Genomic DNA, 17,509 nt, shown 5'->3' with positions numbered 1-17,509 from the left:
ATGTGATTATACGTGACCTTATCTGAAACGAGCACATGACTTTACCCAAAACGACACCGCCAGTACGCACAATGCGCTGTAAGATTCAAAATCCATCCCTTCCTGTCTACTTGTGTTTGTTTTTTATTTTGTGTTTTTTTTCGTCTCATGGTGGATGGGCGTGGTGATGAGATTGGGCCTCAAAGATCAGGTCAGGGGCAATGCAGGCCCCGTTGTAAGTTAGGCCCAAAGGTGGGCCCCACTAGACTTTTTGGACTGTCTGCTTGTGCGCCCCTATCATTTTTTGATCCCTCCCATAATCATATAAATGCTCTTTCTTTGCGTCTGGTGAGATGTCATGTTTCCTTCAATCAGTTATAATGTAAGTTGTACACTCGGCCACTTCGTCCTTTTTAAATATGGAAAAACTTATATGAAACGGGGATATTACTGTTTTGTTATTTTTGACAAATCACAGATTGCTACGTGAAAAAATTATCATACATAGTAATGGATCGGAGATGATAAAATAGTGTTATCTCCGTTTCATATAAGTGTTTCTCTTCAAATAGGTCTGGGTTTTTCGTTTTCGTTTTCTTTTCTTTGTTAATATACTATTCTAGTGAATTTAGAATGCAATGGGGTCATTGTATTTGTATCCAATCAATATTTCAACTCAACTAGCTTAATTACGGGCAATGTGTTAGGTATTTGTCAATGCATTCGAGAATTTGTATCAATTCCCTCTCCTTCACGATTAAAAAAAAAACAAGAAGTAGCTCAGCTTTGATTTCTTTCGTATCTTGTATTGCTCCAATTTTGAATCGGCTTGAAGCATCAACATGCAATAACAGCAGAAAAAATGTGCAATTTACTACACTTGGCTAGGTTTCCCACATGCGATTGGTCTGAGCTTCCCTGCTGTGTTGTGCTGATATATATACATATATTTTGGTTGTGAGTAAATCATTTGAATTGTTTAATAGACTGACTGATCTGTTACAGAAGCTTGTGCATTATCTCTATTTCATACTCATGATCATTGATCATACTGGAACATACGATATGTACCCTAATTACAATATAAATCTGTCCAAGGGATGATGGGGGTGGGTCACCAGAACATGTAAACAATAAACACTCCATGAATAAACAAAACTACAATCATGGATTGGATAGGCTTTGCCACCATCCAATTTGCCTGTAGGTCATGAGAAAAAAGTGCACAACATAGTACGACACTAGGAATTTATAATGAAAAATTCATTCGAAAAGTGAGAAGGAGAAAGAAAGAAAATAAAACCAAGATAACAAAAGATGAGCAACGATGGATATTGTAACGACTAGTTGATCCTGAAATGGTTTTCATAATGGACATGACTCAACCAATCTAATCACTATACTATTGCGGCAATGATTCTGTTCCTGGCCTTGATATAATAATGAAATATTCATTCTTTTTTATCGATCGGATCGCAATGTGCGTGTCGAAGAACAACTTTCAAAGTTCCACTTAATCAATAAAAGGAAACCTTATTATATCTTCATTAAGGACAATAAAAAACTTGGTCATCATGATCTTACCACATGAGATAACATAATCTTTTCTTCTGCTAAGACACATGATCATTTCATTCCATTTCCTTCACTATGATGCCCTAAAGTTCTTAATATTTTCTTGATTAATAAATAATTTAGGATCTACGCACTAACATCTTCCACTAGCCTTTCAAAATTTGACCTCTCCCCTATATATCCTAACCCTTTGAGCTGCAAATGATGCCATCCTCTCATAAATTCCTTCATAAAAGGGTAAAAGGGTGTGTGTGTGTGTGTGTGTTGGTGATCTTTTCCTTAATTTCTTGACATGGCCGGCAGCCCCCCTACGAATTACCTAACAGGGCATCTCACAAATCCACGTTAAACATATGGGTTAAGTGGGTGGGGACAAATCTCTCCATGGACATTGAAGCATAGCTTCCACTATTTCAACTTATTTAATAATAATGTTGCTTTGAATTTCCTTTATTATCTGTCTTTCATTTGGCTTCCAACAAGTTCCACTCATGAGACCACCGAAAAGTAGAGAGAAGGGACACTTCGCAGTACTATATAACACTATAATTTCTGTAATTTTAATCTTAGTAACAGATTTTAATATATATATATAAAATTTAAAATGTGATATGATAACATGATTGGATGTGTGGGCCTTTCACAAGTTAGAACATGTTACAGTATGTGTTGAAAGAAAAGTCACTCTAATGTGATATGTTTGTGGAGCTAAAAATAATTATAATCTGTTGATGAAGAAGGAGATTATGCTGATATACACAACACCTATATCCTTACAAACATTAATTTCATCCTTGTTTCAGTCACCCTTCCCCTCCAATTTGGTGTATAATAATATAGATGCAAGAGCTTCTGCTCTTTTCAAAGTCTATATTCCATTCAAACTAATGTTATGTACGCAAATAACGTAGTTGAGCTTGAAGTATGATAGTTAATTTTCATTTCTTTCATTTTCAAAGAAATTCAAACAAATAGAGAGAAAAAAAAATCATAAATTTGCTTACATGAAAGGCTAAACTTAACGTCGAGCAAGGTTACCACAGTGGTTGTGGCCCTCCCCTTGCCCCATGCTTGGCACCAGAATTGGCACTAGAATCGAAACCCCAAGGTTTCTTTCCTCCCAATGTAACCAAAAAGATTAAGCTTAACTAATTAATAAAGCTTAATATATAACTGAAGCCATGGCCATATCTCTCAAGAACATGTACACAAAATATATCAACATATATAGGAACTTGTTTTTGTTCAGACCAAAATTAACAACCGCTAGCTGCCAACGTACAGCCTGCTAGCGGTCAAGGGCATCGCAGTGTTCAAAACCTGACGAACAGTTTTCTATTGAACAATCAAATTAAAGTTTGATAATCTCTTCAGAGTCATATCTGTTGACAATGATATACAAGTAGAGAGAACAATTCACAATCAGTTAATTTCAGAAATTAAAAGGCCCTTCTTCCTATACACACGATTTCATTAATGCCCTTCAAATTTTACTATGACTACCGATAAGTGTTGGGTGGAGAATACTCACAAACAACCTCAGTTTCCACTTCTCTTCTGTGAAAATTCCTGTGGCAGCCACAAGCAGCGCATGTAAGAGCCTCAGTTGTCCCCTCCTCACCACTTGCCATGAATTCTCTGCACCCATCCACAGCATACCCTCCTAAATTTGCAGCATGGTTCTTCTGGCACTCACCATACCTCACAGTTCTCACCATGGAAGACGAAGTGCTCGAGCTCCTCCCCGAACTGTCCCGTTTCACCACCACTTGGCGCTTCTTCATGCTTCAAAAACCCTAATTCTTCTTTGTGTCAGTGGAATTGGACCTCAGAGCAACAAGTCTCTTCAAAAGCTTAATCATCCAAGTAAGGATTATTGGTAAAATCAAAAAAGAGGGGATACGTTTGGATTGGTTGTTTGGTGCCTGCCTAACCCTAACCCTAGTAGGTATATTTATATAGGTGCTGCGTGGAATGGCACTAGCTATATAGGCAGCAGGCACTAGTGTAGAAGAAAAAAAGAGGGCATGAGCTAGCATTGAGCAACCTTTGTTTAACCCACTAGGGAAATTTTCTATGTTTGGGTTTACTAAGAGAAGAAAGATCGATCGACAGTCGAATTCATGTTGTCGGCTAATGGCTGCATAACACGTCACTAGAAAATTGATCGCGAAGTTCAATTATACTATTGCCAAAATAAATAAAAAGGAGGAAGACTGAAGAAAGGTTAGGCTCTTTTGGATATATAAATAAAGTTTCAAGTCCATTCTGTAAACGTGGCTCACTCTCATATCAATTGTAGGTACCATCAACAATTAATAGTGGAATTCAAAGTAGAAAACTCTTGTCCTTACATAAACCAGGAAAAGTTGAAAACCTAGCTCGATTGGTCTTTGGAAATGATATCTCAACTGTCCTGCCGGACTTATAAGCCTAATAAATTCCAGCTCTTAATTTTTTCCCCCTCGAAATTGACCTTTTGAGTTTAGGGTTCTATAGGATTTTATATTCAAATTTGGTAAATTTCGTGCCCTAATATAAAATGGGGAGAGTTTTTAACGGTCAAGAATTTTGGGTTGACGAAATTGCCCCTTATGTTGTCAAAGAAATTGACAGGAATACTAACTTATGCTTGAATTGCTACAAATACGAAACTATAAGCTAAAAAATTGACGGAATTGAAACAACTTGACAAAAAGTAGTTGAAGTGCCAAACTACAGGGACCAAAAGTAAATTTTGACCTTAATTTTAGTACAAACGATTGGGGGAGGGGAGTTTACACAAATATTCATTTGGTGATCACTCGATGTTTCAAATCTCTGCCTACATAGGTGGACATGAAAGAACTTAACCAATTGAGTTATACATCACTGAAAATTTGTAGTTAAAGTAATGAGAGAATTGAGATATTTTTCACATTTACAAAACTCATTTGAATAGAAGAAATTTTATGTGAGTTGCACATTTATAAGAGATGTGACAACAATTTGAGTAGATATTGCTGGTGATTGATTTTATGGCCGGAATTAGCGATGATAGTTTAGCATAGAATGACCAACCCAATGGAGATTCAAGTTTTATATTTCCGTGGGTCCAAATTGATACTTAAAGACAGGTTGCTATGGCCCTTGAAACTGTGACAACCACTCGTCTAAGTGTATACCTAAGATCTAATTATTAAGAGGATAGCCCACGCTCTAGAAAATGACCACAATTCTCTTCTCTTTGTATCAAATCAAGGACCATCATAACTTTATAAAATTTCAACATCAAAGAGATGCTCTTCAAATCTAACCTACTTTCCAGCTGAAAAATAAATCAAGGGATATCGAAAAAGATATATTGTGGAGAAGAATTTTCATTTAAATTATGTAGAAAGGAGTTAATATAATACAATGGCTGAGATATATCTTACCACTAACTTTTTATCAAACAAAAGAATACATTATGATATCGATGAATATTGAAGATGAAGTGGTAGCATGAACTTTTTTAAAAGCTAATGAAAACCACCATATATATATATATATGTATATATGTATTTCATGCAAACAATTATTCGCTTTTGATGAATGATGGTGGAGTTGATGAATTAAAGCATGAGTAATGGAGATGCAGAAGCAAGCACGACGAGCCTCCACCGTATGAAATTATCGAAGTGAGGAAACAAGGCTGAGACAGATACACGGTGGGGCGATAACATGTGCCTATATTTTGCCACCTTCTAAAATATTAAAGTGACCCGAGGGACAAAGACACATGTGGTTGTCAATCAGAAAGTCAATATAAATTGAAATGGTCACAGTCTCACAGATAAAATATAAAGCTCATATATATATAAAAGAGAGTTTTTATTGAGAGATGTTGAAATAAGTTTATTTGTAGGTTCATAACATATTGTATGTTACTAATTTAAATAGTATATTTTGTAAATATTCATTTAAAGATCATCTCTATAAAAAAGTCACTTGAATTTGATATCATGTGACTATTCAATTAAATTATTAAATTCAAGTACTTTCGATCATTTCGTGAAAAAAAAACATACGCGCTTAAAACAAATTTAGAGGAAATGAAGGAATAGGTTTGTGTACGTTGGAGTAAGTCAACTACAAACTTCTATTTTGCAATATAATCATTGTGCCTGTGAAGAAGTTGGTAATTATTTGTAGGGTAATATGGAGTTAAGTTGGTGGCATTCAGCTATCGGCTGGCTTTGGCTTTCACAGCACTCTTAATATTGTACAGATATGTTTTGGCTTTAAGTAATCCGTTGGTTATTGGGTCTTATATAAACATGACCCACATCCACATGTATAAACACATATATAATGCCTTGCTTTGAAACTTTGAAAGATTTGATATCACTACTTTGCAAGGGTTGTTTTGAAATGATTTAGACATTGACCTCTTAATTAGATAACGTTTGGTGGTATGGATAGATTAATGAAATAAGATGAACAGAATCAAGTAAATAATAAAATCGATTTTCAAAATTTAAAGTTCGGAGTTTCAAATCTTGAGTACATATAATTCTGAAGTTTTGTGTTCAAAATATGACTTCGGAAACGAAGATTTAGGATTTAACCTTTGAGGTAACAATAAAGTTTACAAGTTGTACGAAAAATTTGATGATGCTATGATCGAGCAATGGAAGGACAATGTTTTTGTTTAACACAAATGGAAGCATATGTACACTAAAGATTTTTGTCGTTACTAGCCTACTAATATTTTTATCCTTTTCTTCTTCTTCCTCCTTTTTGGGTGGATGTATTTTTTTATTTATTTATTTTGAATTTTGATGTGACTATAGTTGGAAATGATTTAGTGGGTTTTACACCTTACATATTTTTCTTACGACTTTATGAAAAGCAAAGATCTATATACAATACACAGGTTGAGACATAGTTTTACCACATTTAGACAAGAAACTCGATCTTCGAATTCCTTTGTTTGTAATAGAAAACAAGAAATGTAGCCTTTCTCACCAAAGAATCCTAAGCTTGCCAAGAAAAGTAAATCCCACATCAAGCCAGCTAGTTGAAAAAAAGTTGTGCTTTGTAGCTTCATCAGCTATTAGCTCTCAGTACTTACACACACACCACCACCACCACCACCACCTAAACCACCACCACCGTGTATATATGGTGAAGCATTTCCTTTTCAAACAAAAAGAATAGCTCCATGTTGCGTGTAGTCTAGAGGTCCAAAAACCAATCCATATTTAGCAAAAGATTTGTGAACAAGTATCAAATAAAGTGAAGTTACCCCCCTCTTTTGTTTTCTGCTTTATGCTGTTTTTTTTCATCAATAATGAGATCTTAAAACAAATTAGGGTCCACATATCAGCTTAATGAGATGAACAAACTCAAATTATTTAATATGAAAAGCAGTGCATGGAGTGAAAGAAAGGTGGACAAATAGCATCTTGTCTTGAATTGATTAAATTATATTGGATGGTATGGTGGAAGGCTCAATTGCCCATCAATCAATCCAAAAGGCCCCTTCCATTGGAGATAAACTCTCTAACACTTTTTGCTATGTCTGATCAATATCACGATAATTTGTATAATAATTTTATCACGTGTCATTATGAAAATTATAAAACAGTAAGTTTTTTTTTTTTTTCCTCCCATTGAGCCCCTCCTTTTTATCCATATGGAAAGGACCATTATTGGCAGCCGTAGGCCCATATGAATTCTCTGATTGTGGTCTTGAAGGGTAAATATTAAAACCCCATGTGACTATTGTCAAAAACCAACCCAACGTCCACTCATCAGACTCAATTGGTAGCAGCCACAACTTTGACCCATGGACTTTTATATTGAGAAACAAGCCCAAACGTGGGTGATTTGGTTCCGAGACTCATCTTCTCCAACAAAAGAAAAAACCAACCCTACAAATCAAACATTCAAGGCTCAAGTTTTTGCTTGGAATTCAGTCTTACTGCTCCAATTGCTTGCCCCGTCTTATGCCATAGGCCTATGTCTTCCTTATAACCAAAGGCTCATCACGCCTCAGACTTCAAAGGAAACCATTCTTTTCTTAGTTTTTTTTTTCCCTTTAGTGCTTTTTCTCTCTAATTTCAATTTTCCTGGGGTTGTTTAGCTGAGAATCTAACAGAGTTTTGTAACCTGTATAATTGTATTGTTGCAGCAGCTGTTAGTTCAAATTGAATTCATTCTGGTTTCTTTTTTTACTACTTGCCTCCTTATCGGTAAGGAGATACTCCTCATTCCTACAAATCACAGTTTGACATATATGAAAACATAATTCATCAAAAACACAAAAAGAAAAATTTATGCATACATGTCACACTGCTATTGGCAAGAATGTATGAGTTCCTACTTATCTGATAAGGAGGGAAGTATTTTCCTAATTATTATACTAGTTGATGTGTCATTGGTAGCCATTAATCTTAATAATTGTCACTTTTTAGTTTGCACCTACAGATACAGTCAACATGAAAAAGAATTTCACTCTTAATTTTACCCCCGCTCAATTTTCTTGCAAATTAGAAATTGAACCCGATTGGGGATTTTAAACCTCGTACTCGCCCTGATTTTTCTCAAAATTTGCCTCCATTAGGACCAGAGACTCGATGAGGATCTGACCCGACGAGAATTTCTATAATTCCTATCTCATTGTGAACGGAGGAGGAGAAAAACCATTAGTTAAAACTTCTTTGTAATTACCTTGATGTATTGGTTGGGTTGGGTTGAGTTGGGTGTCTGAGGAACAATAGAAAATGGGGTTGGACCGTTAATGGTGAACAAGATCTAGGGTTAAGCTGGGCTAAGAATTAAGACTAAGTGATTTTGAAAAGTAGTTATATATACATATTATAGCCCCAGAGAGATAATCTGCACTATGCACTGCTTCAAATGTGGAAGGTTTTGACGGCCTCCTCCAATTCAACCCCATTATCTTATTCAGATCATTATTGACATGTTATTCACTTGTTATTGACTTGATTTTCATTCTTTTTTTAACATATACCCAAGCAAAAATTAACATGCAACTGAAGCACAACGAAGAGATGCCAAATCTAACAAAATTTATGGTACAAATTGGGGAAAACCATTACTCTAACCCTAAACTCAAATTCCATAAATTACTCACCAAATGCTGGTTATTGCAAGCCGTTGTGTGGGGTGTTTCTGTTTCTTTGCTCCACAAATGGAACCTACCACTTCCAACGAATACAGCTTCTCTCCTTCCCCTTCCACTGCTTCGCCCCTTCACTGATTTAGAATCCACACTTTTCCCCTTCTACTCAAAATAACTACTTTTGCAAGGTCTGGAGAACGTGAGTGGCCAATCGTTGCCTTCAACTGTCGTTAGCCGTTGCCTTCTTTGGGTTGCTCAGACCTCTGGGTTTTAGAGAGAGAGTTTTTTCAGGACAGACTTCGAACTTGCTTCTTCTGCTTCTTTTTCGGACGTGTTTCCCTCTTCTTCTTCACTTTGGACGTGTTGGATATTCAATTCGGGTTTGGGTTGCCCACCTACCCAATTGTGAAACTTTATCTCAATTCGCCCCAGCCCTTGGATTCATCTGATGGCTATAAAGGGAACCCCTTATAACTTACCCCTTGTAACTTTCCACTCATTATAGTCAGCCCTTAAATTCTGTCGAGGTCCGATTATTTGATATTTGACATAGGTAACTGGGCTCCAATTGCTCAAAGGATCAGCCCATTGATTGTAAAAATTGGGCTGCGCTAATTTTGGTCCAAGCAATAAAAAAACTTACCTAGTGCTGGTATCCCAACAATAATACTACGACAATTTAAATGTAACGAAAATAATATTATTTTATTATCTAATAAATAAATAATATAATATAACAAAAATAATATTATTTTATTATCTAATAAATAATACAATGACACGTAAAAAGTTATATCACGTGTTATTATTTTATTTGGCTGGCAGGAAAGCCTTTCTCATCCGATACGGTCCAGGAGAGCGAGCTGTGGACAATTTAGGAAAGGCAAGTCCTTCAATGATTCAATCCCACATCACACAACCATTCTGAATGGGGGCCTCTTTCTCCTTCGTCACTACTCTAATTATCAAAGTCTGCTCCACTCCACTTACTTCAGATCTGTGATAATGCTCGAAATATTGGTGCTTCTTCCACCTTTGCGCAGGCATGAGGATATCACTTCGGCAATTTTCCCAGATCCGGGTAATTTTCACAAGCTTTCTTTGATGCACAATTGTCTGTTCTACTATTTCTTTAGTTAAGGTAGATGTACAGATATGACATGCGATGAACAGAAAGATTTAAAGAGAATCCTGGTTTTGGCAATATGAGTAGATTAACTGATAGAAATAGAAAAACACTTTGATATAATATATTTGAATGAATCTGTAATTATTGTTGAGGTTGAATAACTAAATTAAATAAATTATTTGAAATTTATGTATTTCTTATTTTTGTTTGCCTTGTTAACTTATTTGGTTGTTTATGTTTCGAAAATCAAATCCCATCCTTTTCCAGAATACAATTTAATGTATATATTTTCTATTCTTGTACTAGACCTTTGATTACACAGCTTTCTTTGATTACTTTTTATTCAACAATTGTGGTTCATGATCTCCTCCAACAAAGTAGAAACTGATTGCTGCTGGACTACTGGCTATTGGCTTTTGATTACTTGGGTTTCATGTTTATTTCTGTGTTGTTTTGGGGGTTGGGGATGGTGATGGGTTGTTTGTTTATTTTTCTTTCATTTCTTTCATTTCTTTAACGTGTCTGTACTAAACAATAAAAATGTTTCATTGTGAAATATTGTAGTCAAGAGAGAGTTTATGTGCTAGACTTACAATGATGTATAAAGAACTCATAATTTGTTGGACTGCCTTCTGGATTTCCCAAGTTTCTCTAGCACGTTGAAACTCTGATGTTTTTTCTGGTAAATTTCAGTTTGGTACCCTGAACTTGCACTATTAAGGCGTGTTTGTCCGTGCACTCTCAATTTTAACAATAAAGTACCCTATATTTGTAAATTTGTTGCAATGTAGTTCAGCTTAGAAATTACGATGGCTGTTAAAGAATCTGTTAAGTGATGATGTGGCAAACATGGGACCCGATTTATTAAAATCCAATTAAAAAATATATAAAAAAAATATTATGAAATTGAAGGAAAGAAAACAGAAGGGGGGAGGGGCCTGGGTGGTTGTGGGCTGGGGTTCTGGGTTCGTTGGGGGGGGGGGGGAATGTTTAAAGAAGGGGATCCCACGTTTGCCACATCATCACTTAACAGATTCTTTAGCAACCATTCTAACGGCAGAACCACATTGCAACAAATTTACAAACGTAGGGTACTTTATTGTTAAAATTGAGAGTGCTGGGATAAACACCCCTTAAGGGTGAGAGTTTAGGGTACCAAACTGAAATTAACCCTTCTACCATGCTAACTCACTCACTTGTGGCAACGCAGAAACCTAAATTTCAATATAAAAATCTTGAGTACCATTCATCCCAGGCCTCACTTAACTCAGAGTGGTAGGGAACAGCTTCTCCTAGTCACAAAGTTGCTGCAGATCGTTTTCCAATTTAAGCATTTGCAGCAGGGTTTCAAAATATAAGAGAAGCAGTGGAATGGATTTTTATGTTATTTCTTTGTTTGGTGAGCACTTGAACCAGATTTTTGCACAAAATACAAATCTACTTGTTGGAGTTGAGGAAAGAGTGAGATTGTTTCATGCTGATGTCAGACTGTTAGATTCCTGGTTTAGGGATCGTGAAGTTAGCAAGGAAGACAAGACATCGACCAAGTTTGTCATTTTCAATATCACAAAATTAATGAATGATGCAGAGGATACAATTGACAAGGTTGTCATTAGTAAAATAAAGGTACAGATGAGCAGTGGAGTAAGCAAGCTTCTGCATCGTACTTACCATTATGCGGTGCTTCGTGAAGCCTCTATCAAGTTAGAGCACATCAAGAATGAGGTCGAAAGTAACGTTCAGAAAGTCAAGTATTTTCTTCGCCTAAGTCCAAGGAAGAAGAAATTTGAAACTGAGATTGGCAAATTAATTGGGAGAGATAAGCTCTATAAGGGTAAAAGGAAGGCTCGTGAATTTGTAACTCCTTTTGAAATTAGTGAGAACTATGGTGGAGATTCATCCATTATTCAGTATGACATTGATGAAAGCGAGGAAATGCATTCAAGTATATGGCTCAAAAACAATAATGAAGGCCAAGGTTCATCCAAGAGTGGGGGACCTGATTGGGAGATGTTTTACCAACTTGTGATGCGGGACTTGAAAAGCCACGTACTGAGTTTGAAGAATCTTTTAGGAGAAAAAGAAGTTCTCGAAAAGGCAGATACATTAGACTCATATATCTCTGAGCTCGAAAGGATTAATGATTTTCTTGATATCTCTAACGAGCCAGAGAACAAAAATGATGTCAGGAATACATTTTTTATCCAAATTATGGAATTAATTTCCAAGGAAAAGAATGTAGTTAACTCCTTGTTCAAGAATATTACGAAGCAATCGACGGGACTGGCAAAATATTTCCATCAACGTCAATGTGCAGCAATGCTGAATCAGGCCTTCAGAAAAATAAATAGCATTAGAAATGAGATTAATGGGATAATAGACAAGTACAAGAAATATATGGGCAGATTGGAGGGTGAAATTGCGGAAATCCGGAGACCTTTGCTTGATCAGTCTCATCTGTATGATATTAATACTGTGGGCTTGGACAATGAGGCTAGTAAACTAGTAAATCAGCTCACATCCGGAAATTCACAGCTGGATTTGATTTCAATTGTTGGAATGGAAGGCATAGGCAAGACTACTCTTGCCTGGAAAATTTACAATGATCAATCTATTAAGAATAATTTCGATGTGAGTGCTTGGGTTGATGTATCACGGGAAATCAGCTCTGATCAGTATATGTTGGAATGCATAGCAAAATGTATCATGCCAGGCAATAACCAGGAATTGCTTAGAATGCCCGAGGATGAGCTCACGAAGATGCTGTATGAACAGTTACAACAGCAGAGGTATCTGATAGTCATGGATGATTTATATTCAGTAGAAGCATGGGATTATGTAAAACGCATTATTCCAGACAATATGAATGGGAGCAGAATATTGGTCACTACACGTCATCAACAAGTAGCTTCTTATGTAAGCAAGGGCCCTCTGTATTTTATGCATCCTCTCAGTGATGCAGATAGCTGGAAACTTCTATCTGATCTGGCCTTCAGAGGATCAGAATGCCCTTCGACACTAGAGGAAATTGGATCACAAATTGCAAGAAATTGCCATGGAGTACCCCTTGCAATTGTGATCGTAGGGAATTTATTGGCAGGTGAAGAGACTTGGGCACGTTACAGCTGGGTGTATAATAATACACCTAAATGTGTAATTGAGGGTAGTGAGAGAACATTTATGACTTCGACCTTCAATTACTTGCCCCGTGAGTTGAGATTATGCTTTCTTTATTTCGGAATGTTCCCAGAACATTATGAGATCTCTGCCAAGCAATTAATTCAGTTGTGGATTGCCGAGGGATTTGTTCATGAAACGGACAGCGTAGACATAGAGAATGTTGGGGAAAGTTACTTGGAGGAGCTCATCAATTTGGGCTTGGTCCAGGTGGTTGCGAGGAGGACAGATGATGGGGTGAAAACATGCTGTGTACTGGGTCTTTTGCGAGAATTCTGCATTTGGCAGGGTGATGAGATTTATAACTTTTTTAAGACCACCTTCAACAGAGAACATATGTTTTGGAGGCAGACACGAAGACTTGCCATCAGCGAAACGGTTCCCGAGAATTTTTCTGACTACTTAGATCATATTTCTTCTACCATTCGCTCTTTTCAATTATATGGCACTAGAAGTTTTCTATCCACGATGCAGCAGCACTTAATTATCCGGAAGTTAAAGATGCTGATGGTGTTAAATCTAGGTTCTCTTGTAGTGCTCCAACTTCCACTTGCACTTTGGGAGCTTCATAATCTGAGGTACTTGCGGATTAACGCTCCAAAACTCCAACACATTCCGTTCTCCATATGTGGGCTTTTTAATTTGCAAACATTAGACATGAGAGAATCGTGTATACACCAGCTACCAGGTGGGGTTTGGAAGATGCAATGGCTTCGACATCTTCACTTCAAAGAACTGAGAATTAAACCTGGCCCAGGTAGTAGGAATAGTACTCTCTGCCCTCTCAAATCATTGTCAGGTTTATATGCCGACAGAGCAGCCAGGCGTTTTATGGTGAAGGCCAAATTTGGTAATGTAAAGAAAATAGGATTCAATGGCCCTTCCAGAGAGGTAACATCAGAATTTTTGCGAAGTCTTGACCATCTGAACCACCTTCAGACATTGAAGATAGTGTCACCTGTTGATCTTCCAGATTCAATTGTATTCCCATTGACCCTCACCAAGGTTACTCTGCAAGAAACTGAGCTCCAATCTGTTGATATCCAAACCCTGGAAAAGCTTCCAAACCTTGTGATACTTAAACTACAAAAACATTCCGTCACTGGACAGCATCTTTGTTTCAATGGTGGTTTCCCTAAGCTCCGAGTCCTGCATATGGTGAAATTGGATGCCAGGTATTGTAGAGTTGGGAGTGGTGCAATGTGCAGTCTTCAGTGTTTGTTCATCAAAGGGTGCACTGACTTAATGATGTCTTCTGATGATTTGTGTTGCCTCACAAGCCTGAAAAATCTAGAAGTAGTAACTCCCTCAACAGATTTGAGAAACATGCTCAGTCAGTTGGAGCCCACTGATCGCTTTACAGTCTTATTGACGGATTCTATTCATCATTAGCAATACTAATGTTTTATTCAAAGTAAGTTTTCTGACATTTATTTCTTCTTCATTGTTCAATACTCCTGAAAGTAAAGTTTCTACTGTTTGTTTCTCCTTCATTGTTCAATGTTCTTGTCACAAACCCAACTCGTGTTTGTGCTTTAATTAACTGTCATGTCATTTGGATTTATTTTTTCTTGGTCACGTTAAAGCTGCCACAAAATCCTTAAGCTAACAAAAACCTTGAACTTTGTTTTTTTTGTTTTTGTTTTTGTTTTTTTTTTCAGTTACATGGTCAAGTCTGTCTAGTTCTGCCAGACTTGTCATCCTGAAGAGCCTGTGCTATGCTAGGCAATTAGAGGGAGAATCTAATAGCCTAAATTACTTCCCGTGTCATGTTTGTCTAACCTGTCAGCAGCTTCATTCTATTCTCCATGTGTATGAACTACTGAGCAATCCCAACTACCAAGAATCAGATTCTTGCATTCAGAGGTCCTGGCGAGGGATGAGTCAGACAATACTCCCCTTGAATGAGAGACGGAAGGGCAAAATCAGCTTATACCATTAGCCAGGAAATACCTTGGTCCCAAGCAAGCTTTAAGCCATAAACGCTGATAAGCCCTCCAGCACCATGAGCACTTCCTGGCTCCCATCTGCATTCAACTTCAGCACATCAGGAGGGGCAGGAGACCAATCTTGAGCACGAGTATGAGTCTCTCCACTGCAAGCATTACATACCCTACAAGACGCATCATCAGTCATATGCCTCCTCGCCGCTGCTCATTTGTAAGGAGTGTGTATTTTGAACACCAATCCAGAGAAAAGTTTCAATCCTTGGTCTAATTTTGAGGTTCCACAAAAGCCCCAAATGTTGCCCTCCAACTCATCAGGAAACTTGAGCATGTATTGGTTCCATCATGTCCTTTCAATTGCAACCCTTCCTTCAAAGTTTCAAATTGGGAAGCAACACTCGTTTTACTTTTCTGTAGCAACCAAACGTTTCCAGTTTTGAGATATTTATTTCTGTATATTTCAGTCCACAATACAGAATCACTTTGCAAGATCCTGCACTCACTGGTTCATTCTTTATAGGGTTTTCCCTAATTAAAAGTTTATTTGGATCAAAATTATGCTAAGGGTCGCATATAATATTGATTTGTTAGATGCAATTGAATAGTGGGACTTTAATTCTTACTTTTAGTTGTTTTATGAATAAAAAGCTTAGAGAGTTTTTCCAATATATAAAACTTGCAATTCTATTTATGCATGCCGTATTATATGAATGTTTTTGTTGCGTGCAAGTACTGTGAAGATTAAAGATTAAATAGTAGTTGGTTTTGTGCACATATGACAGAATTATATGAATAGCATATGTATGTATGTGTATATATACACATAAATTCTCTTATGCGGACATCCGGACATTATTATCGTACGGACGTCATGTATTTTGTACTACCCATCTTTATTTTCTTGCCTGTTTACAATGACATCCGCACAATGAAAACGTGCGGCACATTCGGATAAGAGAATAATTATATATATTAGTACAAACGATAGTCTAAATTATAGGAGGGGGATTTCTCACACACACATAACTATGATGCTATGAGGGTTTGAACCTGAAACCTCTGACATGCAAGTCAAGGGCCTTTTCCACTAGGCTAAACCCTATTGGCATGAATAGTGTGGGAACCAAATTTTAGCAAAATCCTAGGTCAAATATTTCCTTTTATTTAAGGATTATTTGATTTGGGGATTCTTGCCTTGAATTAGGGATTTGATCCTCATCAAATCCCTAATTGATTTAAATCTCCTAAAATTAGGAAAAATAATTCATTTCCTAACAAGGATTATTTTTCTCCAAACCCTAGCCCTTCGAGGCTGTATAAATACGAGGCTATGCAAGGCATGAAGTAAACCATTTCTAAGCTCTCAAATTACTGTAGAAATTCCCCTCCTTGCCGCCACCTCCCTCTCTCTCTTACACAAGGTTCCGGCCACCATACACTACTCGGGCCACCCGATTCTCTCCTCGCGAGAGCTCCATACCCTTTTTAACTATTGTTTCTCTATGAATCAATTGAACTAACTTAAGCATCGGAGGGCCTTTGGCTCCGATTGGTTTTGCAGGGAGAACGAGTTTGAGGAAGGAGAAAGGGGAATCTATTGATCAAATATTCTAAGGGACGAAAATCATTCCCACAAATTAGTGCTTTCATTGAGAGTGTGAAATAATACTCAAAGCGTCTCCAAATTCATTTTCCACACTTTGTTTTAATCAACCATGGTTGATGCAAGACGTACGAAGAGTAACATCACCACATTGGGCCCCTCTCTTGGCTTTGGCCTAAACCGAGACGGTGCAATCTTTAAAAATGAAAAAGTTCATTTCATATAGCAGAAAGAGCAGCATTCTTAGGGGCCTAGCGGTTAGACGTTTTTCTCGGTGAGAGAAGATCTGACTTCTTCACTTTTGGGCATTTTTCCAACACAGTGCAAGCAAGTTAATTTTTTTTTTTTTTTTTACCAACATAAAAGAATTTCTATTAATCAAATGACATTTTCTGGAATATGGCATTTAGCGATAGGCTTCTTCGCTGTTAGATATCCACTCGAGTTAAATTGTTATACATTTTATACATTCTATTTGACAACCGCCACACACATTGGGTCATTCACTCACTCCTGCCTAGGCGTCCTTCCCCCTTACGTTTTTGGGCTTTGGGGTCTGTCTCTCCAATGAATTGTTCTGCTACTGTATTTTTCCCTAGCTATTGTTGCTTATACTTGGTTCGATCGGCCATAACCACTTCCAGTAGGAATCGCTACAACGATCAGAGACCAGCCAGGTGCTTTAAATCTTTAGTTTAAGATTGTTATGAGTCAGACACAGAAAGTCCAAAACAATAGCTTAGTCGAAGAAGTCAAAAGAGCAGGAAGAGGCCCGGGAGGTATGCATGGTTCCCCGACGCTTCATGAGGCGGACGTTCGCAATCCTCTCCCTCTTGTTGCAACCTCATGGGACAGCGGCTGCCAGTGCTTTCCAGCAGCTCCTCGTCGACTTGCAACCGCCTCCCATGGCCGCCAGCGCGCTCTAGCAACTTCCCGGGGAGTTCCAGCAGCCTCCCATGGCTGCCAGCGCATTCCAGCAACCTCCCACA

At 37.4% G+C, this 17,509-nt stretch overlaps 2 protein-coding genes across 3 annotated transcripts; one reads left to right on the top strand and one right to left on the bottom strand.

Moving 5' to 3' along the window:
• Positions 1–2,618: 2,618 nt before the first annotated feature.
• LOC117628551 (mini zinc finger protein 3) lies at positions 2,619–3,476 on the bottom strand. Its single transcript, XM_034361029.1, has one exon. It carries the CDS (start codon positions 3,336–3,338, stop codon positions 3,054–3,056), a length of 285 nt encoding a protein of 94 aa, XP_034216920.1. The 5' UTR covers positions 3,339–3,476; the 3' UTR covers positions 2,619–3,053.
• Positions 3,477–9,489: 6,013 nt separating this feature from the next.
• Positions 9,490–15,406, top strand: LOC117627973 (putative disease resistance protein At1g50180). 2 transcript variants are annotated; one of them, XM_034360302.1, is made up of 3 exons: positions 9,490–9,746; positions 11,050–14,385; positions 14,633–15,406. In XM_034360302.1, the coding sequence occupies exon 2, from the start codon at positions 11,166–11,168 to the stop codon at positions 14,361–14,363; it is 3,198 nt and encodes a 1,065-aa protein (XP_034216193.1). In that variant the 5' UTR covers positions 9,490–9,746; positions 11,050–11,165; the 3' UTR covers positions 14,364–14,385; positions 14,633–15,406. The 2 variants fall into 2 exon arrangements, with proteins under 2 accessions (XP_034216193.1, XP_034216192.1); XM_034360301.1 differs by having other exon boundaries at positions 11,005–14,385.
• Positions 15,407–17,509: the final 2,103 nt, after the last annotated feature.

Source organism: Prunus dulcis, chromosome 5 (assembly GCF_902201215.1).
Source record: "Prunus dulcis chromosome 5, ALMONDv2, whole genome shotgun sequence".
Taxonomy (NCBI): domain Eukaryota; kingdom Viridiplantae; phylum Streptophyta; class Magnoliopsida; order Rosales; family Rosaceae; genus Prunus; species Prunus dulcis.
Note: the sequence above shows the minus strand (reverse complement) of the source record. Positions and strands in the feature narration are given on the sequence as shown.